We start from the raw sequence: 27,980 nt of genomic DNA, 5'->3' as shown, positions 1-27,980 counted from the left end.
AAGCTATCAAAGCTGCAAAGGGACAGTACAGGGACAAACTGGAACACAACTACAGCGGCTGTGACTCGCGGCGAATGTGGAGCGGACTGCAGGCAGTGACGGGCTATAAACCCAAGTCAGGTACTATCACGGACACCTCCGCGTCTTTACCGGACGAGCTGAATAACTTTTTTGCCCGCTTCGAGGCTCACAACACGGACCCAGCTACAACGGCGCAGAGCTCACCTGAGGCGGTGGACCTACAGGTGACGCAGAGGACTGTGAGTAAAGCGTTTGGAAAAGTTAATGCTCATAAAGCCGCAGGGCCAGATGGAATAGCCTCTCGTGTCCTTAAGACATGCTATAACCAGCTGTCATGGGTCTATACCGAGACCTTAAGACATGCTATAACCAGCTGTCATGGGTCCACACCGAGACCTTAAGACATGCTATAACCAGCTGTCATGGGTCCACACCGAGACCTTAAGACATGCTATAACCAGCTGTCATGGGTCTACACCGAGACCTTAAGACATGCTATAACCAGCTGTCATGGGTCTACACCGAGACCTTAAGACATGCTATAACCAGCTGTCATGGGTCCACACCGAGACCTTAAGACATGCTATAACCAGCTGTCATGGGTCTACACCGAGACCTTAAGACATGCTATAACCAGCTGTCATGGGTCTACACCGAGACCTTAAGACATGCTATAACCAGCTGTCATGGGTCTACACCGAGACCTTAAGACATGCTATAACCAGCTGTCATGGGTCTACACCGAGACCTTAAGACATGCTATAACCAGCTGTCATGGGTCTACACCCACATATTTAATGTCCTTAAGACATGCTATAACCAGCTGTCATGGGTCTACACCGAGACCTTAAGACATGCTATAACCAGCTGTCATGGGTCTACACCGAGACCTTAAGACATGCTATAACCAGCTGTCATGGGTCTACACCGAGACCTTAAGACATGCTATAACCAGCTGTCATGGGTCTACACCGAGACCTTAAGACATGCTATAACCAGCTGTCATGGGTCTACACCCACATATTTAACCTGTCCCTGTCCTTAAGACATGCTATAACCAGCTGTCATGGGTCTACACCCACATATTTAACCTGTCCCTGTCCTTAAGACATGCTATAACCAGCTGTCATGGGTCCACACCCACATATTTAACCTGTCCCTGTCATTAAGACATGCTATAACCAGCTGTCATGGGTCTACACCCACATATTTAACCTGTCCCTTAAGACATGCTATAACCAGCTGTCATGGGTCTACACCCACATAGACCTGCTATAAGACATGCTATAACCAGCTGTCATGGGTCCACACCCACATATTTAACCTGTCCCTGTCATTAAGACATGCTATAACCAGCTGTCATGGGTCTACACCCACATATTTAACCTGTCCCTGTCATTGTCCTTAAGACATGCTATAACCAGCTGTCATGGGTCTACACCCACATATTTAACCTGTCCTAACCCTAACCCTAACCCTAACCCTTAAGACATGCTATAACCAGCTGTCATGGGTCTACACCCACATATTTAATGTCCTTAAGACATGCTATAACCAGCTGTCATGGGTCTACACCCACATATTTAACCTGTCCTAACCCTAACCCTAACCCTAACCCTTAAGACATGCTATAACCAGCTGTCATGGGTCTACACCCACATATTTAACCTGTCCCTGTCATTAAGACATGCTATAACCAGCTGTCATGGGTCTACACCCACATATTTAATGTCCTTAAGACATGCTATAACCAGCTGTCATGGGTCTACACCCACATATTTAACCTGTCCTTAAGACATGCTATAACCAGCTGTCATGGGTCTACACCCACATATTTAACCTGTCCTTAAGACATGCTATAACCAGCTGTCATGGGTCTACACCCACATATTTAACCTGTCCTTAAGACATGCTATAACCAGCTGTCATGGGTCTACACCCACATATTTAACCTGTCCTTAAGACATGCTATAACCAGCTGTCATGGGTCTACACCCACATATTTAACCTGTCCTTAAGACATGCTATAACCAGCTGTCATGGGTCTACACCCACATATTTAACCTGTCCTTAAGACATGCTATAACCAGCTGTCATGGGTCTACACCCACATATTTAACCTGTCCTAACCCTAACCCTAACCCTTAAGACATGCTATAACCAGCTGTCATGGGTCTACACCCACATATTTAACCTGTCCTAACCCTAACCCTAACCCTTAAGACATGCTATAACCAGCTGTCATGGGTCTACACCCACATATTTAACCTGTCCCTATCATTGTCCTTAAGACATGCTATAACCAGCTGTCATGGGTCTACACCCACATATTTAACCTGTCCCTGTCATTGTGTGTGGGGCCATTATGTTTTAAAAAAATCACACCCGTGTGAACTGAGTGGTGTAAGGTTTTATATAGCATGATCAGCTGTGGTCTGACGTAATGTCTGACGTAATGAAATCACACAAAATATGTTAAGTAAAAAAAGCTATCATTTTTGATAAATGTATGTATCACACCTGGATGTGATTTCACAACTGGCTTTTTTTGCGCAGAGAAAATGACCACGGTTGCTACGGTCATCCAGTTCACCCGGGTGTGATTTAATTACGTCAGAAATTATTTTGAACATAGCAACCACGGTCATTTTTTTATGCACACAAAAGCCAGTTGTAGGAGTGGTTTACACCACTCAAAAACAATAATTGTGCCCATTGCCAAAAAAAACCTGTTACCTGTCTCAACGATTATCGACCTGTTGCTTTGACTTCTGTTCTCATGAAATGCCTGGAGAAATACAGGCATTTCTATACATACTGTATCTATACAATACTGTATCTATACAATACTGTATCTATACATACTGTATCTATACATACTGTATCTATACATACTGTATCTATACAATACTGTATCTATACATACTGTATCTATACATACTGTATCTATACAATACTGTATCTATACAATACTGTATCTATACATACTGTATCTATACATACTGTATCTATACAATACTGTATCTATACAATACTGTATCTATACAATACTGTATCTATACAATACTGTATCTATACATACTGTATCTATACATACTGTATCTACTGTATCTATACATACTGTATCTATACATACTGTATCTATACAATACTGTATCTATACAATACTGTATCTATACAATACTGTATCTATACACTACTGTATCTATACACTACTGTATCTATACATACTGTATCTATACATACTGTATCTACTGTATCTATACATACTGTATCTATACATACTGTATCTATACATACTGTATCTATACAATACTGTATCTATACAATACTGTATCTATACACTACTGTATCTATACATACTGTATCTATACAATACTGTATCTATACATACTGTATCTATACAATACTGTATCTATACATACTGTATCTATACATACTGTATCTATACAATACTGTATCTATACATACTGTATCTATACATACTGTATCTATACAATACTGTATCTATACAATACTGTATCTATACATACTGTATCTATACAATACTGTATCTATACATACTGTATCTATACATACTGTATCTATACAATACTGTATCTATACATACTGTATCTATACAATACTGTATCTATACAATACTGTATCTATACATACTGTATCTATACATACTGTATCTATACATATGACCATATAAACCTGAACCTGAACCTGAACCTGAACCTGAGACGTGTTGATCTGTAAACCAGGTTGTACTGTAATGTAATTTGTTGTAATTTGTTGTTATTTGTTGTAATCTGTGGCGTCCCACAAGGAAGCATACCGTTCACTGTTCCTAATATATGTAAACAACATGGCATCAGCTTGTGACTGCAACTTGTTCCTGTTCACAGATGACTCGGCACTGCTAGTCTCGGACAGGAACAAACTGCAGGTTGAAAAGGACCTCAGCTCTGAACTCGGTAGAATCTGCACCTGGCTCGCTGATAACAAACTATCTTTACACCTGGGAAAAACTGAATCCATTATCTTTGGATCTAATAGTAATCTCAGCAAGGCAGATGGCTTCTTGGTTAGGTATTATCACACGAAAAGATGAAATTACCTACCTAGGTTCCATCCTGGAGGCTAATCTTTCCGGTGATAAAATGGCCACCAATGTAATCAAAAAAGTCAACCAAAGAACAAGATTCCTTTACAGGATCTCCTCACTGGTCAACAAAAACCCCTTGAAGACCTTAACAGGAGCCCTCGTACAAGGTTTCTTTGACTATGCATGCACCTCCTGGTACCACAGCACCTCAAAGGCCCTTAAAACAAGGCTCCAGACTTCCCAAAACAAACTGGTTAGGCTCCTACTTGGCCTCACCCCCTGAACCCACCTCACCCCTGCCCACTTTGACAGGCTGGAATGGCTTAGGGTCGACGACAGAGTACAGCATCTTGCAATGGGTCTGGTCCACAAGATTCGATACACCACCAAGATACCCATGTACGTGTCTAAATACTTCACTAAGATACCCATGTACCTGTCAAAATACTTCCTTAATGTTAACGAAACTGGCCCCCGTAAAATTGTAATCCCCCACCCACCCCTTTTTCCCCTCACTGTAAATGTTTCTTTTCCCTTTTTATCTCCTTTATGATGACTTTCTGTTCTGTTCTTTGGCTATATAGAAGTGTCTATTTGTACGTCTCTAAATGTTTTGATGAATTGAACAAGGTGGACCCTCTTGTAAACAAGTGTAATGCTTTATTGGGTCGTCCACTCACAGTTAACAGTATTTGTATTGATTTTGTGCTTGAAATGTACTGTAATTCTGAAAACTGTTAATAAATACTTCAATCAATCAATCAACCCCCAACTCGTAAAAGATGTTCTATTGAGTCTAACAGAGGTAGAGGCCTCTTAAAAGATGTTCTATTGAGTCTAACAGAGTTAGAGGCATCGTAAAAGATGTTCTATTGAGTCTAACAGAGGTAGAGGCCTCGTATAATATGTTCTATTGAGTCTAACAGAGGTAGAGGCCTCGTATAAGATGTTCTATTGAGTCTAACAGAGGTAGAGGCCTCGTAAAAGATGTTCTATTGAGTCTAACAGAGGTAGAGGCCTCGTAAAATATGTTCTATTGAGTCTAACAGAGGTAGAGGCCTCGTATAAGATGTTCTATTGAGTCTAACAGAGGTAGAGGCCTCGTAAAATATGTTCTATTGAGTCTAACAGAGGTAGAGGCCTCGTATAAGATGTTCTATTGAGTCTAACAGAGGTAGAGGCCTCGTAAAATATGTTCTATTGAGTCTAACAGAGGTAGAGGCCTCGTATAAGATGTTCTACTGAGTCTAACAGAGGTAGAGGCCTCGTAAAAGATGTTCTATTGAGTCTAACAGAGGTAGAGGCCTCGCATAAGATGTTCTATTGAGTCTAACAGAGGTAGAGGCCTCGTAAAATATGTTCTATTGAGTCTAACAGAGGTAGAGGCCTCGTATAAGATGTTCTACTGAGTCTAACAGAGGTAGAGGCCTCGTATAAGATGTTATATTGAGTCTAACAGAGGTAGAGGCCTCGTATAAGATGTTCTATTGAGTCTAACAGAGGTAGAGGCTTCGCATAAGATGTTCTATTGAGTCTAACAGAGGTAGATGCCTCGTATAAGATGTTCTATTGAGTCTAACAGAGGTAGAGGCCTCGTATAAGATGTTCTATTGAGTCTAACAGAGGTAGAGGCCTCGTAAAAGCCCCTTGGGCTTCTTGCCTCATCCTCGCACTTTCCCTTTTCTATATTTTTGTTTCATTTCATTGTATTGTTTTTATACATGTGCTAAATCAAATCAAATCAAATCAAATCATATCAAATCAACCTCTGGAACGGTGTGCTGTCAATCATCCTCAGGTCTCGGGAGCTGGGGATCTTGGAGATTCGTCGGAGCGTCTGAAGCCCCGCCCCTTCCTCCTCCTCCTCGTCATCATCATCATCATCATCGTCGTCGTCTGTGGTGGCGTCGGGGGGGCTGGGCAGGAAGCGGTCGTCCGTGGTGGCTGGGAGCTCAGAGAAACACACGCAGGAGTTGTCGTTCCCTCTATGGTTGAGGTTGGCGGGTCTCAGCACACCTGCACACAATGACAATAATATGAATAATATGAATAATAATAATGAACACAGGTTGGCGGGCCTCAGCACACCTGCACACAATGACAATAATATGAATAACTAGAACTGCACTCTGTCGAGTGCCTACTTGCTTGTTGCACTAGTGCGCAAGCAGAGCGTGCAAGTACTGTAGACCGCTACAAACTTTCAAATCTCAGCCTCTCTGTGAAAGAACGTTTGCAATATTGAATTATTAGGTTTAGCTATTTGCTACGTACCTACTTTTTGGAGGTAAAAAAAGTAGTATTGTTAAGTATGGTAAGAGACGGCTTTCGATGGTGACGTATATGTCGATCAGTGTCGGGTGGATTAAAGGAAATGCCTCTATGTATATAGTATATGTAATTTGTAAGTTGATTAGCGGTATACTGTGGTTACTTTGCGCCCCGTTTGATGCGTATGTATCGTAGCAGCATATGACGTCAGGGTATAACTGGTATAACTAGCTCTCAATGATGACGTAATAAAGATGTGGATTAAAGGACCCAATGCCAGGGTGTCTTTCGGGGTTAGTGGTGATAGCGTGACGTCACTCCATAGACGCTACATGTTAACAGAGGTAATTTAAGAAGTCTACAACTTTTGTTTTCTCAAGGTAAGGTTTGTTCTATCTGTTCGACCTGATTTACCATCTTGTTTGCTTCATAATAATATTGGTCTGTCACATTTTTACATTAGAAAATGTACTTAGATTCTCCAGAGAAAAAAACGTGTAAATGCTCATGTTAAAGACACCACTATTTACCGGAAGTGGGCGTGGAAAGCGGGCTGTGAGATAGGCCTATTGGTTTTCGATGGTGACGTAATGACGATATGTTTTAGTGTCGGCAGGATTAGAGGTAATGCTCCTATGTATACATGTATGTAATCTGACACCACTGCCATATCAAGCACAAGTAGTCATTACGTCATACGCTGGCACGGCGCATACGCATCAAAGTCAAACATCGTCCTGGGCGAAAAATATTACTTGCGCGATCTGCTTGCACAGGTTGACGGGCCTCAGCACACCTGCACACAATTACAATAATAATATGAATAATAATAATATGAATAATAATATGAATAATATGAATAATATGAATAATATGAATATGAATAATAATTAACACAGGTTGACGGGCCTCAGCACACCTGCACACAATTACAATAATAATATGAATAATAATAATAATAATAATAATAATAATAATAATATGAATAATATGAATAATATGAATATGAATAATAATTAACACAGGTTGACGGGCCTCAGCACACCTGCACACAATGACAATAATAATATGAATAATAATATGAATAATAATAATAATAATATGAATAATATGAATAATATGAATATGAATAATAATTAACACAGGTTGACGGGCCTCAGCACACCTGCACACAATGACAGTAATATGAATAATAATAATATGAATATGAATATGAATAATAAACACAGGTTGACGGTCCTCAGCACACATATGATGAAGATGTTTACGTTGTCTCTGGCAACCTCACTAATGAAGAATTACTATCGTCTGGTTGGCAACCACACTAATGAAGAATTACTATCGTCTGGTTGGCAACCACACTAATGAAGCATATCTCCACCAGGCCGGGTGGAACTCCATATTTGGACATAAGTGTGACGTCACCAAGATGACGTCGTCACTTGTAGGTCTGTACCAATATATAAGGGGTGGTCTGAGTCATGTGACTGCATTCTGTTACAGAACAGCGACCTGAGAAGTTGAGTTATTCCGTCCTTGTCTTTGTGTGTAAAATGTGGAGGTGGACTGTGAACCTGAACGGACCAGGAGGAGATCGTGCGGCCGTGACCGTCGTACACGAGGTTTACGCGATCGGAGGGAGTCGCGACGGCAACGTGAACGACAGTGACCAGGTTGAAGTTCACGTCTTCAACACAGTGTCTTTGCGCTGGAGGAAGTTGCCTCCTGTGACACCAGGAAGAGGAGAACCTCACCTTGAGGTTCCATCCGTGCGCTACGGCCATACAGCTGTGCTGATTGAAGATACTGTCTACCTCTGGGGAGGGCGGACTAACCAAGGTCCCTGCAACGTTCTTTATGCATTTGATGTCGACGCCCGCAGATGGTTCAAACCACAGGTTTCTGGGACCGTTCCAGAGGCGAGGATCAACCACTCAGCCTGTGTTTTGGGGAAGGTCATGTTTATCCATGGAGGATCGACCCAGCTGACTGGACAGACTAATGACACCTACACGTTGGACACCACCACGATGGTCTGGACTTCAGTTAACACCAGAGGAACTCCACCACCTGCTACGTATGGTCACTCTGCTACCATCATCGGGACAAAGATGTTTGTATTCGGGGGCTGGGGGAGGGATCAGTACCACAACACCATCAGAGTGTTTGACACAGAGACCGACCACTGGCTGGACACACCTTCTGCACAGCTCCTTCCAGAAGGACGTAACGATCATTCAGCCTTTGCTTACAGCGGAGAGCTGTACATATGTGGTGGTTACAACAACCAGGACCAGACCTGCAATGATGTGTGGAAGTTCAGTCCAGAGACCTCCTCCTGGAAGAAGGTCGAGCCCACGGGGAACGGCCCGCCTCCGACGTCTAGGATGTGCTGTTGCATGCTGGGAGATCGAATCGTCCTCTTTGGAGGATACAAATGGATTCCAGACAATGGGACGTATGACTTCACACCCTTTGGTGACCTGTATGTGTTAGACATCAGTCCCAGCCTCAGGATGTTGTGTAAGCTAGCGGTCATTCAGAGCGGTCTGGAGCGGTCTGGAGCGGTCTGGAGCGGTCTGGAGCGGTCTGGACTCACACACGACATCAGGTGGGAACTGGCAGCCATGACGACCAACAGCCAATAGGAACTGGCAGCCATGAACATTACACCTAGCTACATGTTTAAGCATTTATTTCATATTTACATGTCTTCTGTGGACTCTAACATTACACCTAGCTACACGTTTAAGCATTTATTTCATATTTACATGTCTTCTGTGGACTCTAACATTACACCTAGCTCCATGTTTAAGCATTTATTTCATATTTACATGTCTTCTGTGGACTCTAACATTACACCTAGCTACATGTTTAAGCATTTATTTCATATTTACATGTCTTCTGTGGTCTCTAACATTACACCTAGCTACATGTTTAAGCATTTATTTCATATTTACATGTCTTCTGTGGACTCTAACATTACACCTAGCTACATGTTTAAGCATTTATTTCATATTTACATGTCTTCTGTGGACTCTAACATTACACCTAGCTACATGTTTAAGCATTTATTTCATATTTACATGTCGATTTCAGCTCTGACATTTATTTCAGACATGCTCTAGTATGCGAAGAGTCTGCCTGTGATATTAACTCATTTTGGATTTAAAAAAAAACCAGACAGACAGACAGACAGACAGACAGACAGACAGACCTGCTGCAGTTGCCTGGCCGTGCCTCTGGGGGCGCTGCTGCTGTGGCTCCAGCAGGTACGGGTGATGGACGTCCAGGGTGGTGGTGGCGTTGTTAATAGGCCCCTCCCCCCCCGGGGGGCGTGTCTGCTGCTGCCGCGCGGGGGCGGTGGGCGTGGCCACAGTGTCCTCCAGGGCGGCGCTACAGAGCGAGCCGCTGGACAGGCTGCTGAAGCTGCTGGTGACCCGCGGGTCGCTGTGGTACCAGGAAGTAGCCTCGCCGCTCGCCGTCACCGCATCACTTCCTGTCCCTCCTCCTGTGTCCACTTCCTCCTCGACCTCCTGACCTTCCACCGTCACCACGATCCTCACTTCCTGTTTGCCCTCGTTGTCCTCGCGCTCTCTGCGCTCCTCCTAGTGGAGACAACAAGAAAACAAATCACACAGGTGTGAAGTGAGGGGCGCTCTAAAACAGAAATAAAAACGTTGAATGAATCCTTAATTAATTAATCCTGGAAATAGAACTAAAACGTTGAAATTCCACCAACCTATCAATAAAGGCAGAAAAATAAAAAAAAAAGAAAGAAATGAAAGCAGCCTAATGTGGATTTAACTCCACCTGTATCTAGGGGGGGGGGGGGGGGGGGGGGGGGGGCTGTATCTCCACCTGTATCTAGTTCTGGGGTTCTCAACATGACCCCTCAGGGGGGGGTCTGTATCTCCACCTGTATCTAGTTCTGGGGTTCTCAACATGGGGGTCATGACCCCTCAGGGGGGGGGGCTGTATCTCCACCTGTATCTAGTTCTGGGGTTCTCAACATGGGGGTCATGACCCCTCAGGGGGGGGGGGGGGGGGGGGCTGTATCTCCACCTGTATCTAGTTCTGGGGTTCTCAACATGGGGGTCATGACCCCTCAGGGGGGGGGTCTAGTTCTGGGGTTCTCAACATGGGGGTCATGACCCCTCAGGGGGGGGGGGGGGGGGCTGTATCTCCACCTGTATCTAGTTCTGGGGTTCTCAACATGGGGGTCATGACCCCTCAGGGGGGGGGGGGGGGTCTAGTTCTGGGGTTCTCAACATGGGGGTCATGACCCTACAGGGGGGGGGGGGCTGTATCTCCACCTGTATCTAGTTCTGGGGTTCTCAACATGGGGGTCATGACCCCTCAGGGGGGGGGGGGGTCTAGTTCTGGGGTTCTCAACATGGGGGTCATGACCCCTCAGGGGGGGGGGGGGGGGTAGTTCTGGGGAGGAGACCCCGGGGATGGATTATATCTCCCCTGGGAGGAGACCCCGGGGCAGACCAAGGACCAGATGGATTATATCTCCACTGGAAGGAGACCCCGGGGCAGACCAAGGACCAGATGGATTATATCTCCACTGGGAGGAGACCCCGGGGCAGACCAAGGACCAGATGGATTATATCTCCACTGGGAGGAGACCCCGGGGCAGACCAAGGACCAGATGGATTATATCTCCACTGGGAGGAGACCCCGGGGCAGACCAAGGACCAGATGGATTATATCTCCACTGGGAGGAGACCCCGGGGCAGACCAAGGACCAGATGGATTATATCTCCACTGGGAGGAGACCCCGGGGCAGACCAAGGACCAGATGGATTATATCTCCACTGGGAGGAGACCCCGGGGCAGACCAAGGACCAGATGGATTATATCTCCACTGGGAGGAGACCCCGGGGCAGACCAAGGACCAGATGGATTATATCTCCACTGGGAGGAGACCCCGGGGCAGACCAAGGACCAGATGGATTATATCTCCACTGGGAGGAGACCCCGGGGCAGACCAAGGACCAGATGGATTATATCTCCACTGGGAGGAGACCCCGGGGCAGACCAAGGACCAGATGGATTATATCTCCACTGGGAGGAGACCCCGGGCAGACCAAGGACCAGATGGATTATATCTCCACTGGGAGGAGACCCCGGGGCAGACCAAGGACCAGATGGATTATATCTCCACTGGGAGGAGACCCCGGGGCAGACCAAGGACCAGATGGATTATATCTCCACTGGGAGGAGACCCCGGGGCAGACCAAGGACCAGATGGAGGAAACACATCGACTCACTGGCCTTTCATGGGAGCCAAAACTCACACCGGAAGTTCCATGAATACAAAGCAGTGAACGGAGCCGGCTGGACCAGCTCATAGTTCCATGAATACAAAGCAGTGAACGGAGCCGGCTGGACCAGCTCATAGTTCCATGAATACAAAGCAGTGAACGGAGCCGGCTGGACCAGCTCATAGTTCCATGAATACAAAGCAGTGAATGGAGCCGGCTGGACCAGCTCATAGTTCCATGAATACAAAGCAGTGAATGGAGCCGGCTGGACCAGCTCATAGTTCCATGAATACAAAGCAGTGAATGGAGCCGGCTGGACCAGCTCATAGTTCCATGAATACAAAGCAGTGAATGGAGCCGGCTGGACCAGCTCATAGTTCCATGAATACAGAGCAGTGAATGGAGCCGGCTGGACCAGCTCATAGTTCCATGAATACAAAGCAGTGAACGGAGCCGGCTGGACCAGCTCATAGTTCCATGAATACAGAGCAGTGAATGGAGCCGGCTGGACCAGCTCATAGTTCCATGAATACAAAGCAGTGAATGGAGCCGGCTGGACCAGCTCATAGTTCCATGAATACAAAGCAGTGAATGGAGCCGGCTGGACCAGCTCATAGTTCCATTAATACAAAGCAGTGAATGGAGCCGGCTGGACCAGCTCATAGTTCCATGAATACAAAGCAGTGAACGGAGCCGGCTGGACCAGCTCATAGTTCCATGAATACAAAGCAGTGAATGGAGCCGGCTGGACCAGCTCATAGTTCCATGAATACAAAGCAGTGAATGGAGCCGGCTGGACCAGCTCATAGTTCCATGAATACAAAGCAGTGAATGGAGCCGGCTGGACCAGCTCATAGTTCCATGAATACAAAGCAGTGAATGGAGCCGGCTGGACCAGCTCATAGTTCCATGAATACAAAGCAGTGAACGGAGCCGGCTGGACCAGCTCATAGTTCCATTAATACAAAGCAGTGAATGGAGCCGGCGTGACCAGCTCATAACAAACTATTATTTATTAACAATTGAGACCTTTGTCATAATCGGTTCAGGAATATAAAAGAAGACATAATTATCACAGGTTGTTTTCTAATCACTTGCTTTTCGATGTGCACAGAGTGCACAGTATATCATTTATTTGAGGATCTAAACAGCAGCAGGTATCGTTTCTGGTATCGCGATATTTGGCTGCCAGACAGGAAACGGTGGGAAGTCTCGCGATACTTGGTACATCCAGAAAGGTATACGTTGTGCTCTTTAGATACCTCTATAAAATTACACAGTGTACACATCGAAAAGCAACACAGCAGACAATAATGTGTTACATGTCTTCTGTTATTTTCCAGAAAGGTCTCAGTCATTCATAAATAGTGTTTGTTCATGAGCTAATGAGGCACATTCCCGAACACGCGCATCGTAGCACCTGACTGATAACATTACTTGCACGCTCTGCTTGCGCAAGTAAATAGAGCTGGTCACTGAGCTCTCATTAACTCCAGTGTATTTTATATATAAATAGAGCTGGTCACTGAGCTCTCATTAACTCCAGTGTATTTTATATATAAATAGAGCTGGTCACTGAGCTCTCATTAACTCCAGTGTATTTTATATATAAATAGAGCTGGTCACTGAGCTCTCATTGACTCCAGTGTATTTTATATATAAATAGAGCTGGTCACTGAGCTCTCATTAACTCCAGTGTATTTTATATATAAATAGAGCTGGTCACTGAGCTCTCATTGACTCCAGTGTATTTTATATATAAATAGAGCTGGTCACTGGGCTCTCATTGACTCCAATGTATTTTATATATAAATAGAGCTGGTCACTGGGCTCTCATTAACTCCAGTGTATTTTATATATAAATAGAGCTGGTCACTGGGCTCTCATTGACTCCAATGTATTTTATATATAAATAGAGCTGGTCACTGAGCTCTCATTAACTCCAGTGTATTTTATATATAAATAGAGCTGGTCACTGAGCTCTCATTAACTCCAGTGTATTTTATATATAAATAGAGCTGGTCACTGAGCTCTCATCGACTCCAGTGTATTTTATATATAAATAGAGCTGGTCACTGAGCTCTCATTGACTCCAGTGTATTTTATATATAAATAGAGCTGGTCACTGAGCTCTCATTGACTCCAGTGTATTTTATATATAAATAGAGCTGGTCACTGAGCTCTCATTGACTCCAATGTATTTTATATATAAATAGAGCTGGTCACTGAGCTCTCATTAACTCCAGTGTATTTTATTGCGAACGCAGTGAGCATTTACTATGAGACCCAGCAGATCACGTCTGTGTGTGTGTCTGTGTGTGTGTCTGTCTGTGTGTCACGCTGTAACACCACCCGCCCACCACCAGAGGGCGCAGCTGTATCACACACAAAAACACACACACACACACACATGCACGCACGCACACACACACACACACACACGCACGCACGCACGCACACACACACACACACACAAAACTTAACTTAAAAAAAAACTTAACTTAAAAAAAAACTTAACTTAAAAAAAAACTTATCTTAAAAAAAAACGTAAAAAGGAAAAACGCACACACACAAAAAACTTAACTTAAAAAAAACTTAACTTAAAAAAAAAACTTAAAGGAAAAACGCACACCCACAAAAAACTTAACTTAAAAAAAAACTTAACTTAAAAAAAAACTTAAAGAAAAAACTTTAAAAAAAAAAACCTAAAAAAGAAACACGCACGCACACATACACACACTAAAAAAATAACTTGAAAAAACATTTAATTTAAAAAAACTTAACTTAAAAAAAACCTTAAAAAGTACGTAATTTATTCTAATTGTTGTTATTGCAATTTACGAGCTGCGTTCGCTTCCCGCGTTTGCGCGTCTTACTTGTATATAAATAGAGCTGGTCACTGAGCTCTCATTGACTCCAGTGTATTTTATATATAAATAGAGCTGGTCACTGAGCTCTCATTGACTCCAGTGTATTTTATATATAAATAGAGCTGGTCACTGAGCTCTCATTAACTCCAGTGTATTTTATATATAAATAGAGCTGGTCACTGAGCTCTCATTGACTCCAGTGTATTTTATATATAAATAGAGCTGGTCACTGAGCTCTCATTGACTCCAGTGTATTTTATATATAAATAGAGCTGGTCACTGAGCTCTCATTGACTCCAGTGTATTTTATATATGAATAGAGCTGGTCACTGGGCTCTCATTGACTCCAGTGTATTTTATATATGAATAGAGCTGGTCACTGAGCTCTCATTGACTCCAGTGTATTTTATATATGAATAGAGCTGGTCACTGAGCTCTCATTGACTCCAGTGCATACGGCCGAACCTCCGGGTGTAGTTTTGGCTCCCATGAAAGTGTCATCATGGCGCAGCCAGCCCAGTCACGTGACCATGTCCCTTCCTTCTCTAAAGCTTCCTCTGGAGAGGGAAGTCTGGAGCTCAGATCTGGTGGAGCCGTTGCCCCCGCGACCCGGCCACGGATAAGCGGTCATGGATGGATGGTTAGATAAAGAACAGATCGGTGTACCTCTCTCCTCCTCTGCTCCTCCTCCCTGCGTCTCTCCTCCCAGTCCTGACTGCTGTGGTCAGGGAAGGTGCGGAGCGCCCCCCCGCTCTGCTGCGACTCCATTGGATAATCCTCGTCCGACGAGTCGTTGGAGTCACTGCAACACCGCGACACGTAGCCTGGGGGCGCCACCGCACACACACGCACGCACACACGCACGCACACACGCAGGCAGGCAGGCAGGCACGCAGGCACGCACGCACACACGCACGCACCCACGCACGCACGCACGCACGCACGCACGCACGCACGCACGCACGCACGCACGCACAGACACACACACACACACACGCACGCACGCACGCACGCACGCACGCACGCACACAGGCACGCACAACTATGTTAGTGAATGGTTTAAAAACCAAAGTGAAACGGAATAATAAATGATGTCTATCGGTATCCATACTCACTGATGTTGTGCAGCTCAGTGAACTAAAAACCACTATCAAAACAGCCTCTAAGGTTTTAGGTGTTTTTTTTACAAAATAAAAAAATGGTAAATATATCTTACATCAGGGGTGGGCAACTTTGACCATGTCGAGGGCCAATATAGTTCCACACTCACTCCAGAGGGGCCACAGTGCATATTACTGGCGTAGCAAAAAATAGCCGATCTGCAAGCTCAAAACGCGTCGCAATGCGACACGTTTTGAGCTTGTAGATCGGCTATTTTTGCTATATTTGAATTGAAAACCTGAATAATTTGGAATCCTGAAAAGTAACCTTTGTATTGAATTTCAAATGCATTTAGTTATAGTTATGTTAACTTAATGAACTGTTAACATAACTACATTGGACACAAAAAGACAATAACATTTTAATACTAGTCATTAAGTACTAGTCATTTAATAATGAATAGTAGTCATGAAGTAATCAAAGCAGGTTTGGAATTGTAAACAGCTGAAATCAATACTATATCAGTATTCTGATATTAACATGCGGGCCGCATTAAAGGAGAATTCCATGCTAGAAGGCTTTCTTACCTTTATTTGTAGTTGTTACGTCCCCACCAAAGAGGTCCAGGTGCTATTTTGTGAAAAACCTACCATTAGCCCTAAATTAATTGAATGGGAATTGAATGGGGTGTTGTGCTAAATCGCTTATTTCCATCGCTTTTTTGTATATATCCCTCATTTCTCTTCTTAATGTAAATAATATCCCAAGCGGCACACTTTACTACTTATTTCGATGGAAATAAGCGAATTAGCACAACACCCCATAGCCCCATTCAATTCCCATTCAATTCAATTTAATTCATTGAGGGCTTATGGTAGGGGAAATATTCAATAAGGAGTTTTTGCACAAAAAAACACCTGGGCCTCTTTGGTGGGGACGTAACGACTACAAATAACACCTGGACCTCTTTGGTGGGGACGTAACGACTACAAATAACACCTGGACTTCTTTGGTGGGGACGTAACGACTACAAATAACACCTGGACCTCTTTGGTGGGGACGTAACGACTACAAATAACACCTGGACTTCTTTGGTGGGGACGTAACGACTACAAATAACACCTGGACCTCTTTGGTGGGGACGTAACGACTACAAATAACACCTGGACCTCTTTGGTGGGGACGTAACGACTACAAATAACACCTGGACCTCTTTGGTGGGGACGTAACGACTACAAATAACACCTGGACCTCTTTGGTGGGGACGTAACGACTACAAATAACACCTGGACCTCTTTGGTGGGGACGTAACGACTACAAATAACACCTGGACCTCTTTGGTGGGGACGTAACGACTACAAATAACACCTGGACCTCTTTGGTGGGGACGTAACGACTACAAATAACACCTGGACCTCTTTGGTGGGGACGTAACGACTACAAATAACACCTGGACTTCTTTGGTGGGGACGTAACGACTACAAATAACACCTGGACCTCTTTGGTGGGGACGTAACGACTACAAATAACACCTGGACCTCTTTGGTGGGGACGTAACGACTACAAATAACACCTGGACCTCTTTGGTGGGGACGTAACGACTACAAATAACACCTGGACCTCTTTGGTGGGGACGTAACGACTACAAATAACACCTGGACCTCTTTGGTGGGGACGTAACGACTACAAATAACACCTGGACCTCTTTGGTGGGGACGTAACGACTACAAATAACACCTGGACCTCTTTGGTGGGGACGTAACGACTACAAATAACACCTGGACCTCTTTGGTGGGGACGTAACGACTACAAATAACACCTGGACCTCTTTGGTGGGGACGTAACGACTACAAATAACACCTGGACCTCTTTGGTGGGGACGTAACGACTACAAATAACACCTGGACCTCTTTGGTGGGGACGTAACGACTACAAATAACACCTGGACCTCTTTGGTGGGGACGTAACGACTACAAATAACACCTGGACCTCTTTGGTGGGGACGTAACGACTACAAATAACACCTGGACCTCTTTGGTGGGGACGTAACGACTACAAATAACACCTGGACCTCTTTGGTGGGGACGTAACGACTACAAATAACACCTGGACCTCTTTGGTGGGGACGTAACGACTACAAAAAACACCTGGACTTCTTTGGTGGGGACGTAACGACTACAAATAACACCTGGACCTCTTTGGTGGGGACGTAACGACTACAAATAACACCTGGACCTCTTTGGTGGGGACGTAACGACTACAAATAACACCTGGACCTCTTTGGTGGGGACGTAACGACTACAAATAACACCTGGACCTCTTTGGTGGGGACGTAACGACTACAAAAAACACCTGGACTTCTTTGGTGGGGACGTAACGACTACAAATAACACCTGGACCTCTTTGGTGGGGACGTAACGACTACAGAGAAAGGTAATAAAGGTAAGAAAGCCTTCTAGCATGGAATTCTCCTTTAAGTGAAGGTGGGGGCCGCATGTGGCCCCCGGGCCCACATTAAGTGAAGGTGGGGGCCGCATGTGGCCCCCGGGCCCACATTAAGTGAAGGTGGGGGCCGCATGTGGCCCCCGGGCCCACATTAGGTGAAGGTGGGGGGCCGCATGTGGCCCCCGGGCCGCCAGTTGCCCACCCCTGTCTTACGTGAAGTCTTGAACGTTAAAACTTGCTCACTTGCTAGGGACTCATAGAACACGCCCTCTACAACGGAGAAGCCACTCCCACCTCCACACACACCTTCCTCTGCTGACTGGACCACGCGGTGCACGCGCACTTTGGGACGGCCCAGGCGGAACACGGTGATGCCGGGGTCCACCAGCAGGCGGCAGTACCCGCCCAGCAGGCAGCCCAGGTCTTTGGCTGCTGTGGAGTCCATCAGCAGGGCAAAGGGCTGGGGAGAGAGACCATAGGTTAACATGGGGAGAGAGAGACCACTGGGGAGAGAGACCATAGGTTAACATGGGGAGAGAGAGACCACTGGGGAGAGAGACCATAGGTTAACATGGGGAGAGAGAGACCACTGGGGAGAGAGACCATAGGTTAACATGGGGAGAGAGAGACCATAGGTTAACATGGGGAGAGAGAGACCATAGGTTAACATGGGGAGAGAGAGACCATAGGTTAACATGGGGAGAGAGAGACCATAGGTTAACATGGGGAGAGAGAGACCATAGGTTAACATGGGGAGAGAGAGACCATAGGTTAACATGGGGAGAGAGAGACCATAGGTTAACATGGGGAGAGAGATAGGTCGGTCGGTCGGTCGGTCGGTCGGTCGGTCGGTCGGTCGGTCGGTCGGTCGGTCGGTCGGTAGTTACCTTCATATCATGCAGAGATATCCTCAGTAAGCTGACTCTATCGCTCTCGTTGAGCAGCTCCACGCGGCTGACGGAGCTGAACTCCACCAGGGTGGAGATCATGTTCAGCTTGTGGTTGATCACCTGACTCATCCCATACCTGGAGCCCACCAGGAGGCTGACCAGAGCCTCTCTGTCCTGGAGCTGGGGAGGACAACATCACACCGTGTCACCTTGCTTAACCCATTCTGGGCGGGAACCCCTTTTGGTGTTTCAAGCATTATGTTATGCTTTAGCTATTGAAAAATAGCAGATCTACAAGCACCGAGTGCCATGCTACGAGCTTGTAGGTCTGCTATTTTTGAAAAGTCTTCAAAATGTGGCATAATTCTTTGAATACATTCTTTCAGAGCGAACGTTTTTAACTCAAATCTTAGCTTCTGGAGGGTTCCTGGAATAACATATCTTCAGATAGGAAGGCGGAGGCCAATTACATATCATTTTTGGGGGTCCTTGACATGAAATATTGAGCACCACTGATACAGAAACATGGGTATTTCAGAAAACTGTCAGAATTTAGAAGACATTTTTTAAATTTCGACGTCAGGCCTAAAAATGGGTTAATGCCTTGTTACCTTGTGCCCTTAACTTGACCAGGAGGTGATAAATAAACACCTGCTGTTAGTGCCCCCATATAGTCCTATAGCCCATATAGCCCATATAGTCCTATAGCCCATATAGCCCATATAGTCCTATAGCCCATATAGCCCATATAGTCCTATAGCCCATATAGTCCTATAGCCCATATAGTCCTATAGCCCATATAGCCCATATAGTCCTATAGCCCATATAGTCCTATAGCCCATATAGTCCTATAGCCCATATAGCCCATATAGCCCATATAGTCCTATAGCCCATATAGTCCTATAGCCCATATAGTCCTATAGCCCATATAGCCCATATAGCCCATATAGTCCTATAGCCCATATAGTCCTATAGCCCATATAGTCCTATAGCCCATATAGCCCATATAGCCCATATAGTCCTATAGCCCATATAGTCCTATAGCCCATATAGTCCTATAGCCCATATAGCCCATATAGTCCATATAGTCCTATAGCCCATATAGTCATATAGCCCATATAGTCCTATAGCCCATATAGTCCTATAGCCCATATAGCCCATATAGCCCATATAGTCCTATAGCCCATATAGTCATATAGCCCATATAGTCCTATAGCCCATATAGCCCATATAGTCCTATAGCCCATATAGTCCTATAGCCCATATAGTCCTATAGCCCATATAGTCCTATAGCCCATATAGTCCTATAGCCCATATAGTCCTATAGCCCATATAGTCCTATAGCCCATATAGTCATATAGCCCATATAGTCCTATAGCCCATATAGTCATATAGCCCATATAGTCCTATAGCCCATATAGTCCTATAGCCCATATAGTCCTATAGCCCATATAGTCCTATAGCCCATATAGTCCTATAGCCCATATAGTCATATAGCCCATATAGTCATATAGCCCATATAGTCATATAGCCCATATAGTCATATAGCCCATATAGTCATATAGCCCATATAGTCCTATAGCCCATATAGTCATATAGCCCATATAGTCCTATAGCCCATATAGTCCTATAGCCCATATAGTCCTATAGCCCATATAGTCCTATAGCCCATATAGTCCTATAGCCCATATAGTCATATAGCCCATATAGTCCTATAGCCCATATAGTCCTATAGCCCATATAGTCCTATAGCCCATATAGCCCATATAGTCCTTTAGCCCATATAGTCCTATAGCCCATATAGTCCATATAGCCCATATAGCCCATATAGTCCTATAGCCCATATAGTCCATATAGCCCATATAGCCCATATAGTCCTTTAGCCCATATAGCCCATATAGTCCTATAGCCCATATAGTCCTATAGCCCATATAGCCCATATAGTCCTATAGCCCATATAGTCCTATAGCCCATATAGTCCTATAGCCCATATAGTCCATATAGCCCATATAGCCCATATAGTCCTTTAGCCCATATAGCCCATATAGTCCTATAGCCCATATAGTCCTATAGCCCATATAGCCCATATAGTCCTATAGCCCATATAGTCCTATAGCCCATATAGTCCTATAGCCCATATAGTCCTATAGCCCATATAGCCCATATAGTCCTATAGCCCATATAGTCCTATAGCCCATATAGTCCTATAGCCCATATAGTCCTATAGCCCATATAGTCCTATAGCCCATATAGTCCTATAGCCCATATAGTCCTATAGCCCATATAGTCCTATAGCCCATATAGTCATATAGCCCATATAGTCCTATAGCCCATATAGTCCTATAGCCCATATAGTCCTATAGCCCATATAGTCATATAGCCCATATAGTCCTATAGCCCATATAGTCCTATAGCCCATATAGTCATATAGCCCATATAGTCCTATAGCCCATATAGTCATATAGCCCATATAGTCCTATAGCCCATATAGTCCTATAGCCCATATAGCCCATATAGTCCTATAGCCCATATAGTCATATAGCCCATATAGTCCTATAGCCCATATAGTCCTATAGCCCATATAGTCCTATGGCCCATATAGTCCTATAGCCCATATAGTCCTATAGCCCATATAGTCCTATAGCCCATATAGTCCTATAGCCCATATAGTCCTATAGCCCATATAGTCATATAGCCCATATAGTCCTATAGCCCATATAGTCCTATAGCCCATATAGTCCTATAGCCCATATAGTCATATAGCCCATATAGTCATATAGCCCATATAGTCCTATAGCCCATATAGTCCTATAGCCCATATAGTCCTATAGCCCATATAGTCATATAGCCCATATAGTCCTATAGCCCATATAGTCCTATAGCCCATATAGTCCTATAGCCCATATAGTCCTATAGCCCATATAGTCCTATAGCCCATATAGTCATATAGCCCATATAGTCCTATAGCCCATATAGTCATATAGCCCATATAGTCCTATAGCCCATATAGTCCTATAGCCCATATAGTCCTATAGCCCATATAGTCCTATAGCCCATATAGTCCTATAGCCCATATAGTCATATAGCCCATATAGTCCTATAGCCCATATAGTCCTATAGCCCATATAGTCATATAGCCCATATAGCCCATATAGCCCATATAGCCCATATAGTCCTTTAGCCCATATAGCCCATATAGTCATATAGCCCATATAGTCATATAGCCCATATAGTCCTATAGCCCATATAGTCCTATAGCCCATATAGTCATATAGCCCATATAGTCCTATAGCCCATATAGTCATATAGCCCATATAGTCCTATAGCCCATATAGTCCTATAGCCCATATAGTCCTATAGCCCATATAGTCCTATAGCCCATATAGCCCATATAGTCCTTTAGCCCATATAGTCCTATAGCCCATATAGTCCTATAGCCCATATAGTCCTATAGCCCATATAGTCCTATAGCCCATATAGCCCATATAGTCCTTTAGCCCATATAGTCCTATAGCCCATATAGTCATATAGCCCAAATAGCCCATATAGCCCATATAGCCCATATAGTCCTTTAGCCCATATAGCCCATATAGTCCTATAGCCCATATAGTCCTATAGCCCATATAGTCCTATAGCCCATATAGTCCTATAGCCCATATAGTCCTATAGCCCATATAGTCCTATAGCCCATATAGTCATATAGCCCATATAGTCATATAGCCCATATAGCCCATATAGCCCATATAGCCCATATAGCCCATATAGTCCTATAGCCCATATAGTCCTATAGCCCATATAGTCCTATAGCCCATATAGTCCTATAGCCCATATAGTCCTATAGCCCATATAGTCCTATAGCCCATATAGTCCTATAGCCCATATAGTCATATAGCCCATATAGTCCTATAGCCCATATAGTCCTATAGCCCATATAGTCCTATAGCCCATATAGTCCTATAGCCCATATAGTCATATAGCCCATATAGTCATATAGCCCATATAGTCCTATAGCCCATATAGCCCATATAGCCCATATAGTCCTTTAGCCCATATAGTCCTTTAGCCCATATAGCCCATATAGTCCTATAGCCCATATAGCCCATATAGTCATATAGCCCATATAGTCCTATAGCCCATATAGTCATATAGCCCATATAGTCATATAGCCCATATAGTCATATAGCCCATATAGTCATATAGCCCATATAGTCCTATAGCCCATATAGTCATATAGCCCATATAGTCATATAGCCCATATAGTCATATAGCCCATATAGTCCTATAGCCCATATAGTCCTATAGCCCATATAGTCCTATAGCCCATATAGTCATATAGCCCATATAGTCCTATAGCCCATATAGTCCTATAGCCCATATAGTCCTATAGCCCATATAGTCATATAGCCCATATAGCCCATATAGTCCTTTAGCCCATATAGTCCTATAGCCCATATAGTCATATAGCCCATATAGCCCATATAGTCCTTTAGCCCATATAGTCCTATAGCCCATATAGTCATATAGCCCATATAGTCCTATAGCCCATATAGTCATATAGCCCATATAGTCATATAGCCCATATAGCCCATATAGTCCTTTAGCCCATATAGTCCTATAGCCCATATAGCCCATATAGTCCTTTAGCCCATATAGCCCATATAGTCCTTTAGCCCATATAGTCCTATAGCCCATATAGTCATATAGCCCATATAGTCATATAGCCCATATAGTCCTATAGCCCATATAGCCCATATAGTCCTATAGCCCATATAGCCCATATAGTCCTATAGCCCATATAGCCCATATAGTCCTTTAGCCCATATAGTCCTATAGCCCATATAGTCATATAGCCCATATAGTCATATAGCCCATATAGTCCTATAGCCCATATAGTCCTATAGCCCATATAGTCCTATAGCCCATATAGTCCTATAGCCCATATAGTCCTATAGCCCATATAGTCATATAGCCCATATAGTCCTATAGCCCATATAGTCCTATAGCCCATATAGTCATATAGCCCATATAGTCCTATAGTCCTTTAGTCCTGTTAGTGCGCCGATATAGTCCTATAGCCCATATAGTCATATAGCCCATATAGTCCTATAGCCCATATAGTCCTATAGCCCATATAGTCCTATAGCCCATATAGTCCTATAGCCCATATAGTCCTATAGCCCATATAGTCCTATAGCCCATATAGTCCTATAGCCCATATAGTCCTATAGCCCATATAGTCCTATAGCCCATATAGTCCTATAGCCCATATAGTCCTATAGCCCATATAGTCCTTTAGTCCTTTAGTCCTGTTAGTGCGCCCATATAGTCCTATAGCCCATATAGTCATATAGCCCATATAGTCCTATAGCCCATATAGTCATATAGCCCATATAGTCATATAGCCCATATAGTCCTATAGCCCATATAGTCATATAGCCCATATAGTCCTATAGCCCATATAGTCATATAGCCCATATAGTCCTATAGCCCATATAGTCATATAGCCCATATAGTCCTATAGCCCATATAGTCCTATAGCCCATATAGTCCTATAGCCCATATAGTCCTATAGCCCATATAGTCCTATAGCCCATATAGTCCTATAGCCCATATAGTCCTATAGCCCATATAGTCATATAGCCCATATAGTCCTATAGCCCATATAGTCCTATAGCCCATATAGTCCTATAGCCCATATAGTCATATAGCCCATATAGTCATATAGCCCATATAGTCCTATAGCCCATATAGTCCTATAGCCCATATAGTCCTATAGCCCATATAGTCCTATAGCCCATATAGTCATATAGCCCATATAGTCCTATAGCCCATATAGTCCTATAGCCCATATAGTCATATAGCCCATATAGTCCTATAGCCCATATAGTCCTATAGCCCATATAGTCATATAGCCCATATAGTCCTATAGCCCATATAGTCATATAGCCCATATAGTCCTATAGCCCATATAGTCCTATAGCCCATATAGTCCTATAGCCCATATAGTCCTATAGCCCATATAGTCCTATAGCCCATATAGTCCTATAGCCCATATAGTCATATAGCCCATATAGTCCTATAGCCCATATAGTCCTATAGCCCATATAGTCCTATAGCCCATATAGTCCTATAGCCCATATAGTCATATAGCCCATATAGTCCTATAGCCCATATAGTCCTATAGCCCATATAGTCCTATAGCCCATATAGTCCTATAGCCCATATAGTCCTATAGCCCATATAGTCCTATAGCCCATATAGTCCTATAGCCCATATAGTCCTATAGCCCATATAGTCCTATAGCCCATATAGTCCTATAGCCCATATAGTCATATAGCCCATATAGTCCTATAGCCCATATAGTCATATAGCCCATATAGTCCTATAGCCCATATAGTCCTATAGCCCATATAGTCCTATAGCCCATAAAGTCCTATAGCCCATATAGTCCTATAGCCCATATAGTCCTATAGCCCATATAGTCCTATAGCCCATATAGTCATATAGCCCATATAGTCCTATAGCCCATATAGTCCTTTAGTCCTTTAGTCCTGTTAGTGCGCCCATATAGTCCTATAGCCCATATAGTCCTATAGCCCATATAGTCCTATAGCCCATATAGTCCTATAGCCCATATAGTCCTATAGCCCATATAGTCCTATAGTCCTTTAGTCCTGTTAGTGCGCCCATATAGTCCTATAGCCCATATAGTCCTATAGCCCATATAGTCCTATAGCCCATATAGTCCTATAGCCCATATAGTCCTATAGCCCATATAGTCATATAGCCCATATAGTCCTATAGCCCATATAGTCCTATAGCCCATATAGTCCTATAGCCCATATAGTCATATAGCCCATATAGTCCTATAGCCCATATAGTCCTATAGCCCATATAGTCATATAGCCCATATAGTCCTATAGCCCATATAGTCCTATAGCCCATATAGTCATATAGCCCATATAGTCCTATAGCCCATATAGTCCTTTAGTCCTTTAGTCCTGTTAGTGCGCCCATATAGTCCTATAGCCCATATAGTCCTATAGCCCATATAGTCCTATAGCCCATATAGTCCTATAGCCCATATAGTCCTATAGCCCATATAGTCCTATAGTCCTTTAGTCCTGTTAGTGCGCCCATATAGTCATATAGCCCATATAGTCATATAGCCCATATAGTCCTATAGCCCATATAGTCCTATAGCCCATATAGTCATATAGCCCATATAGTCCTATAGCCCATATAGTCCTATAGCCCATATAGTCATATAGCCCATATAGTCCTATAGCCCATATAGTCCTATAGCCCATATAGTCCTTTAGCCCATATAGTCCTATAGCCCATATAGTCCTATAGCCCATATAGTCCTATAGCCCATATAGTCCTATAGCCCATATAGTCCTATAGCCCATATAGTCCTATAGCCCATATAGTCCTATAGCCCATATAGTCCTATAGCCCATATAGTCCTATAGCCCATATAGTCCTATAGCCCATATAGTCCTTTAGCCCATATAGTCCTATAGCCCATATAGTCCTATAGCCCATATAGTCCTATAGCCCATATAGTCATATAGCCCATATAGTCCTATAGCCCATATAGTCATATAGCCCATATAGTCCTTTTTATTGGCCTAAAATATTGTCTATATATTCATACATTCATGAATCCACTTCCTGACCGGTTGCCGGCCTTGAGCAATTTGTTTTATAGGGGTTTCTTGTGACCCTACCATTAACATCCTATGTAAGGTTAATATGTGACCCTACCATTAACATCCTATGTAAGGTTAATATGTGACCCTACCATTAACATCCTATGTAAGGTTAATATGTGACCCTACCATTAACATCCTATGTAAGGTTAATATGTGACCCTACCATTAACATCCTATGTAAGGTTAATATGTGACCCTACCATTAACATCCTATGTAAGGTTAATATGTGACCCTACCATTAACATCCTATGTAAGGTTAATATGTGACCCTACCATTAACATCCTATATAAGGTTAATATGTGACCCTACCATTAACATCCTATGTAAGGTTAATATGTGACCCTACCATTAACATCCTATGTAAGGTTAATATGTGACCCTACCACTAACATCCTATGGCAGGCAAAACGTCAAACTTCCCTTACGCTTTAAGTAGCATGTGGCGTGTCAAACAGCCTGGGCCGTGGCTCAGCGGTCCATCCTGGGGCTCAGAGGTCCATCCTGGGGCTCAGCGGTCCATCCTGGGGCTCAGAGGTCCATCCTGGGGCTCAGCGGTCCATCCTGGGGCTCAGCGGTCCATCCTGGGGCTCAGAGGTCCATCCTGGGGCTCAGCGGTCCATCCTGGGGCTCAGAGGTCCATCCTGGGGCTCAGCGGTCCATCCTGGGGCTCAGCGGTCCATCCTGGGGCTCAGCGGTCCATCCTGGGGTTCAGCGGTCCATCCTGGGGCTCAGAGGTCCATCCTGGGCTCAGCGGTCCATCCTGAGGCTCAGCGGTCCATCCTGGGGCTCAGAGGTCCATCCTGGGGCTCAGCGGTCCATCCTGGGGCTCAGAGGTCCATCCTGGGGCTCAGCGGTCCATCCTGGGGCTCAGAGGTCCATCCTGGAGCTCAGTGGTCCATCCTGGAGCTCAGCGGTCCATCCTGGGGCTCAGAGGTCCATCCTGGAGCTCAGCGGTCCATCCTGGAGCTCAGCGGTCCATCCTGGGGCTCAGAGGTCCATCCTGGAGCTCAGAGGTCCATCCTGGAGCTCAGCGGCCCATCCTGGGGCTCAGAGGTCCATCCTGGGGCTCAGAGGTCCATCCTGGGCCGTGGCTCAGCGTTCCATCCTGGGCCGTGGCTCAGAGGTCCATCCTGGGGATCAGCGGTCCATCCTGGGGCTCAGCGGTCCATCCTGGGGCTCAGCGGTCCATCCTGGGGCTCAGAGGTCCATCCTGGGGCTCAGAGGTCCATCCTGGGACGTGGCTCAGAGGTCCATCCTGGGGATCAGCGGTCCATCCTGGGGCTCAGCGGTCCATCC

General features: G+C 44.4%; 1 protein-coding gene across 1 annotated transcript in view; it reads right to left on the bottom strand.

Annotated features, from left to right (window-relative positions):
• Positions 1 to 27,980, bottom strand: part of frmpd1b (FERM and PDZ domain containing 1b) — a gene marked incomplete at both ends in the record, with an annotated part of 71,278 nt that overhangs the window by 29,558 nt on the left and 13,740 nt on the right. Inside the window, 5 exons of the mRNA XM_079531407.1 lie at positions 5,881 to 6,130; positions 9,603 to 9,993; positions 15,195 to 15,352; positions 18,318 to 18,534; positions 18,962 to 19,144. Of these exons, the coding sequence (XP_079387533.1) occupies positions 5,881 to 6,130; positions 9,603 to 9,993; positions 15,195 to 15,352; positions 18,318 to 18,534; positions 18,962 to 19,144 (1,199 nt within the window). The remainder of the gene's footprint in view (positions 1 to 5,880; positions 6,131 to 9,602; positions 9,994 to 15,194; positions 15,353 to 18,317; positions 18,535 to 18,961; positions 19,145 to 27,980) is intronic.

This window comes from Electrona antarctica (assembly GCF_951216825.1).
Source record: "Electrona antarctica genome assembly, contig: scaffold_78, whole genome shotgun sequence".
NCBI classification, from domain to species: domain Eukaryota; kingdom Metazoa; phylum Chordata; class Actinopteri; order Myctophiformes; family Myctophidae; genus Electrona; species Electrona antarctica.
This window is presented reverse-complemented; position numbering and strand designations above follow the sequence as displayed.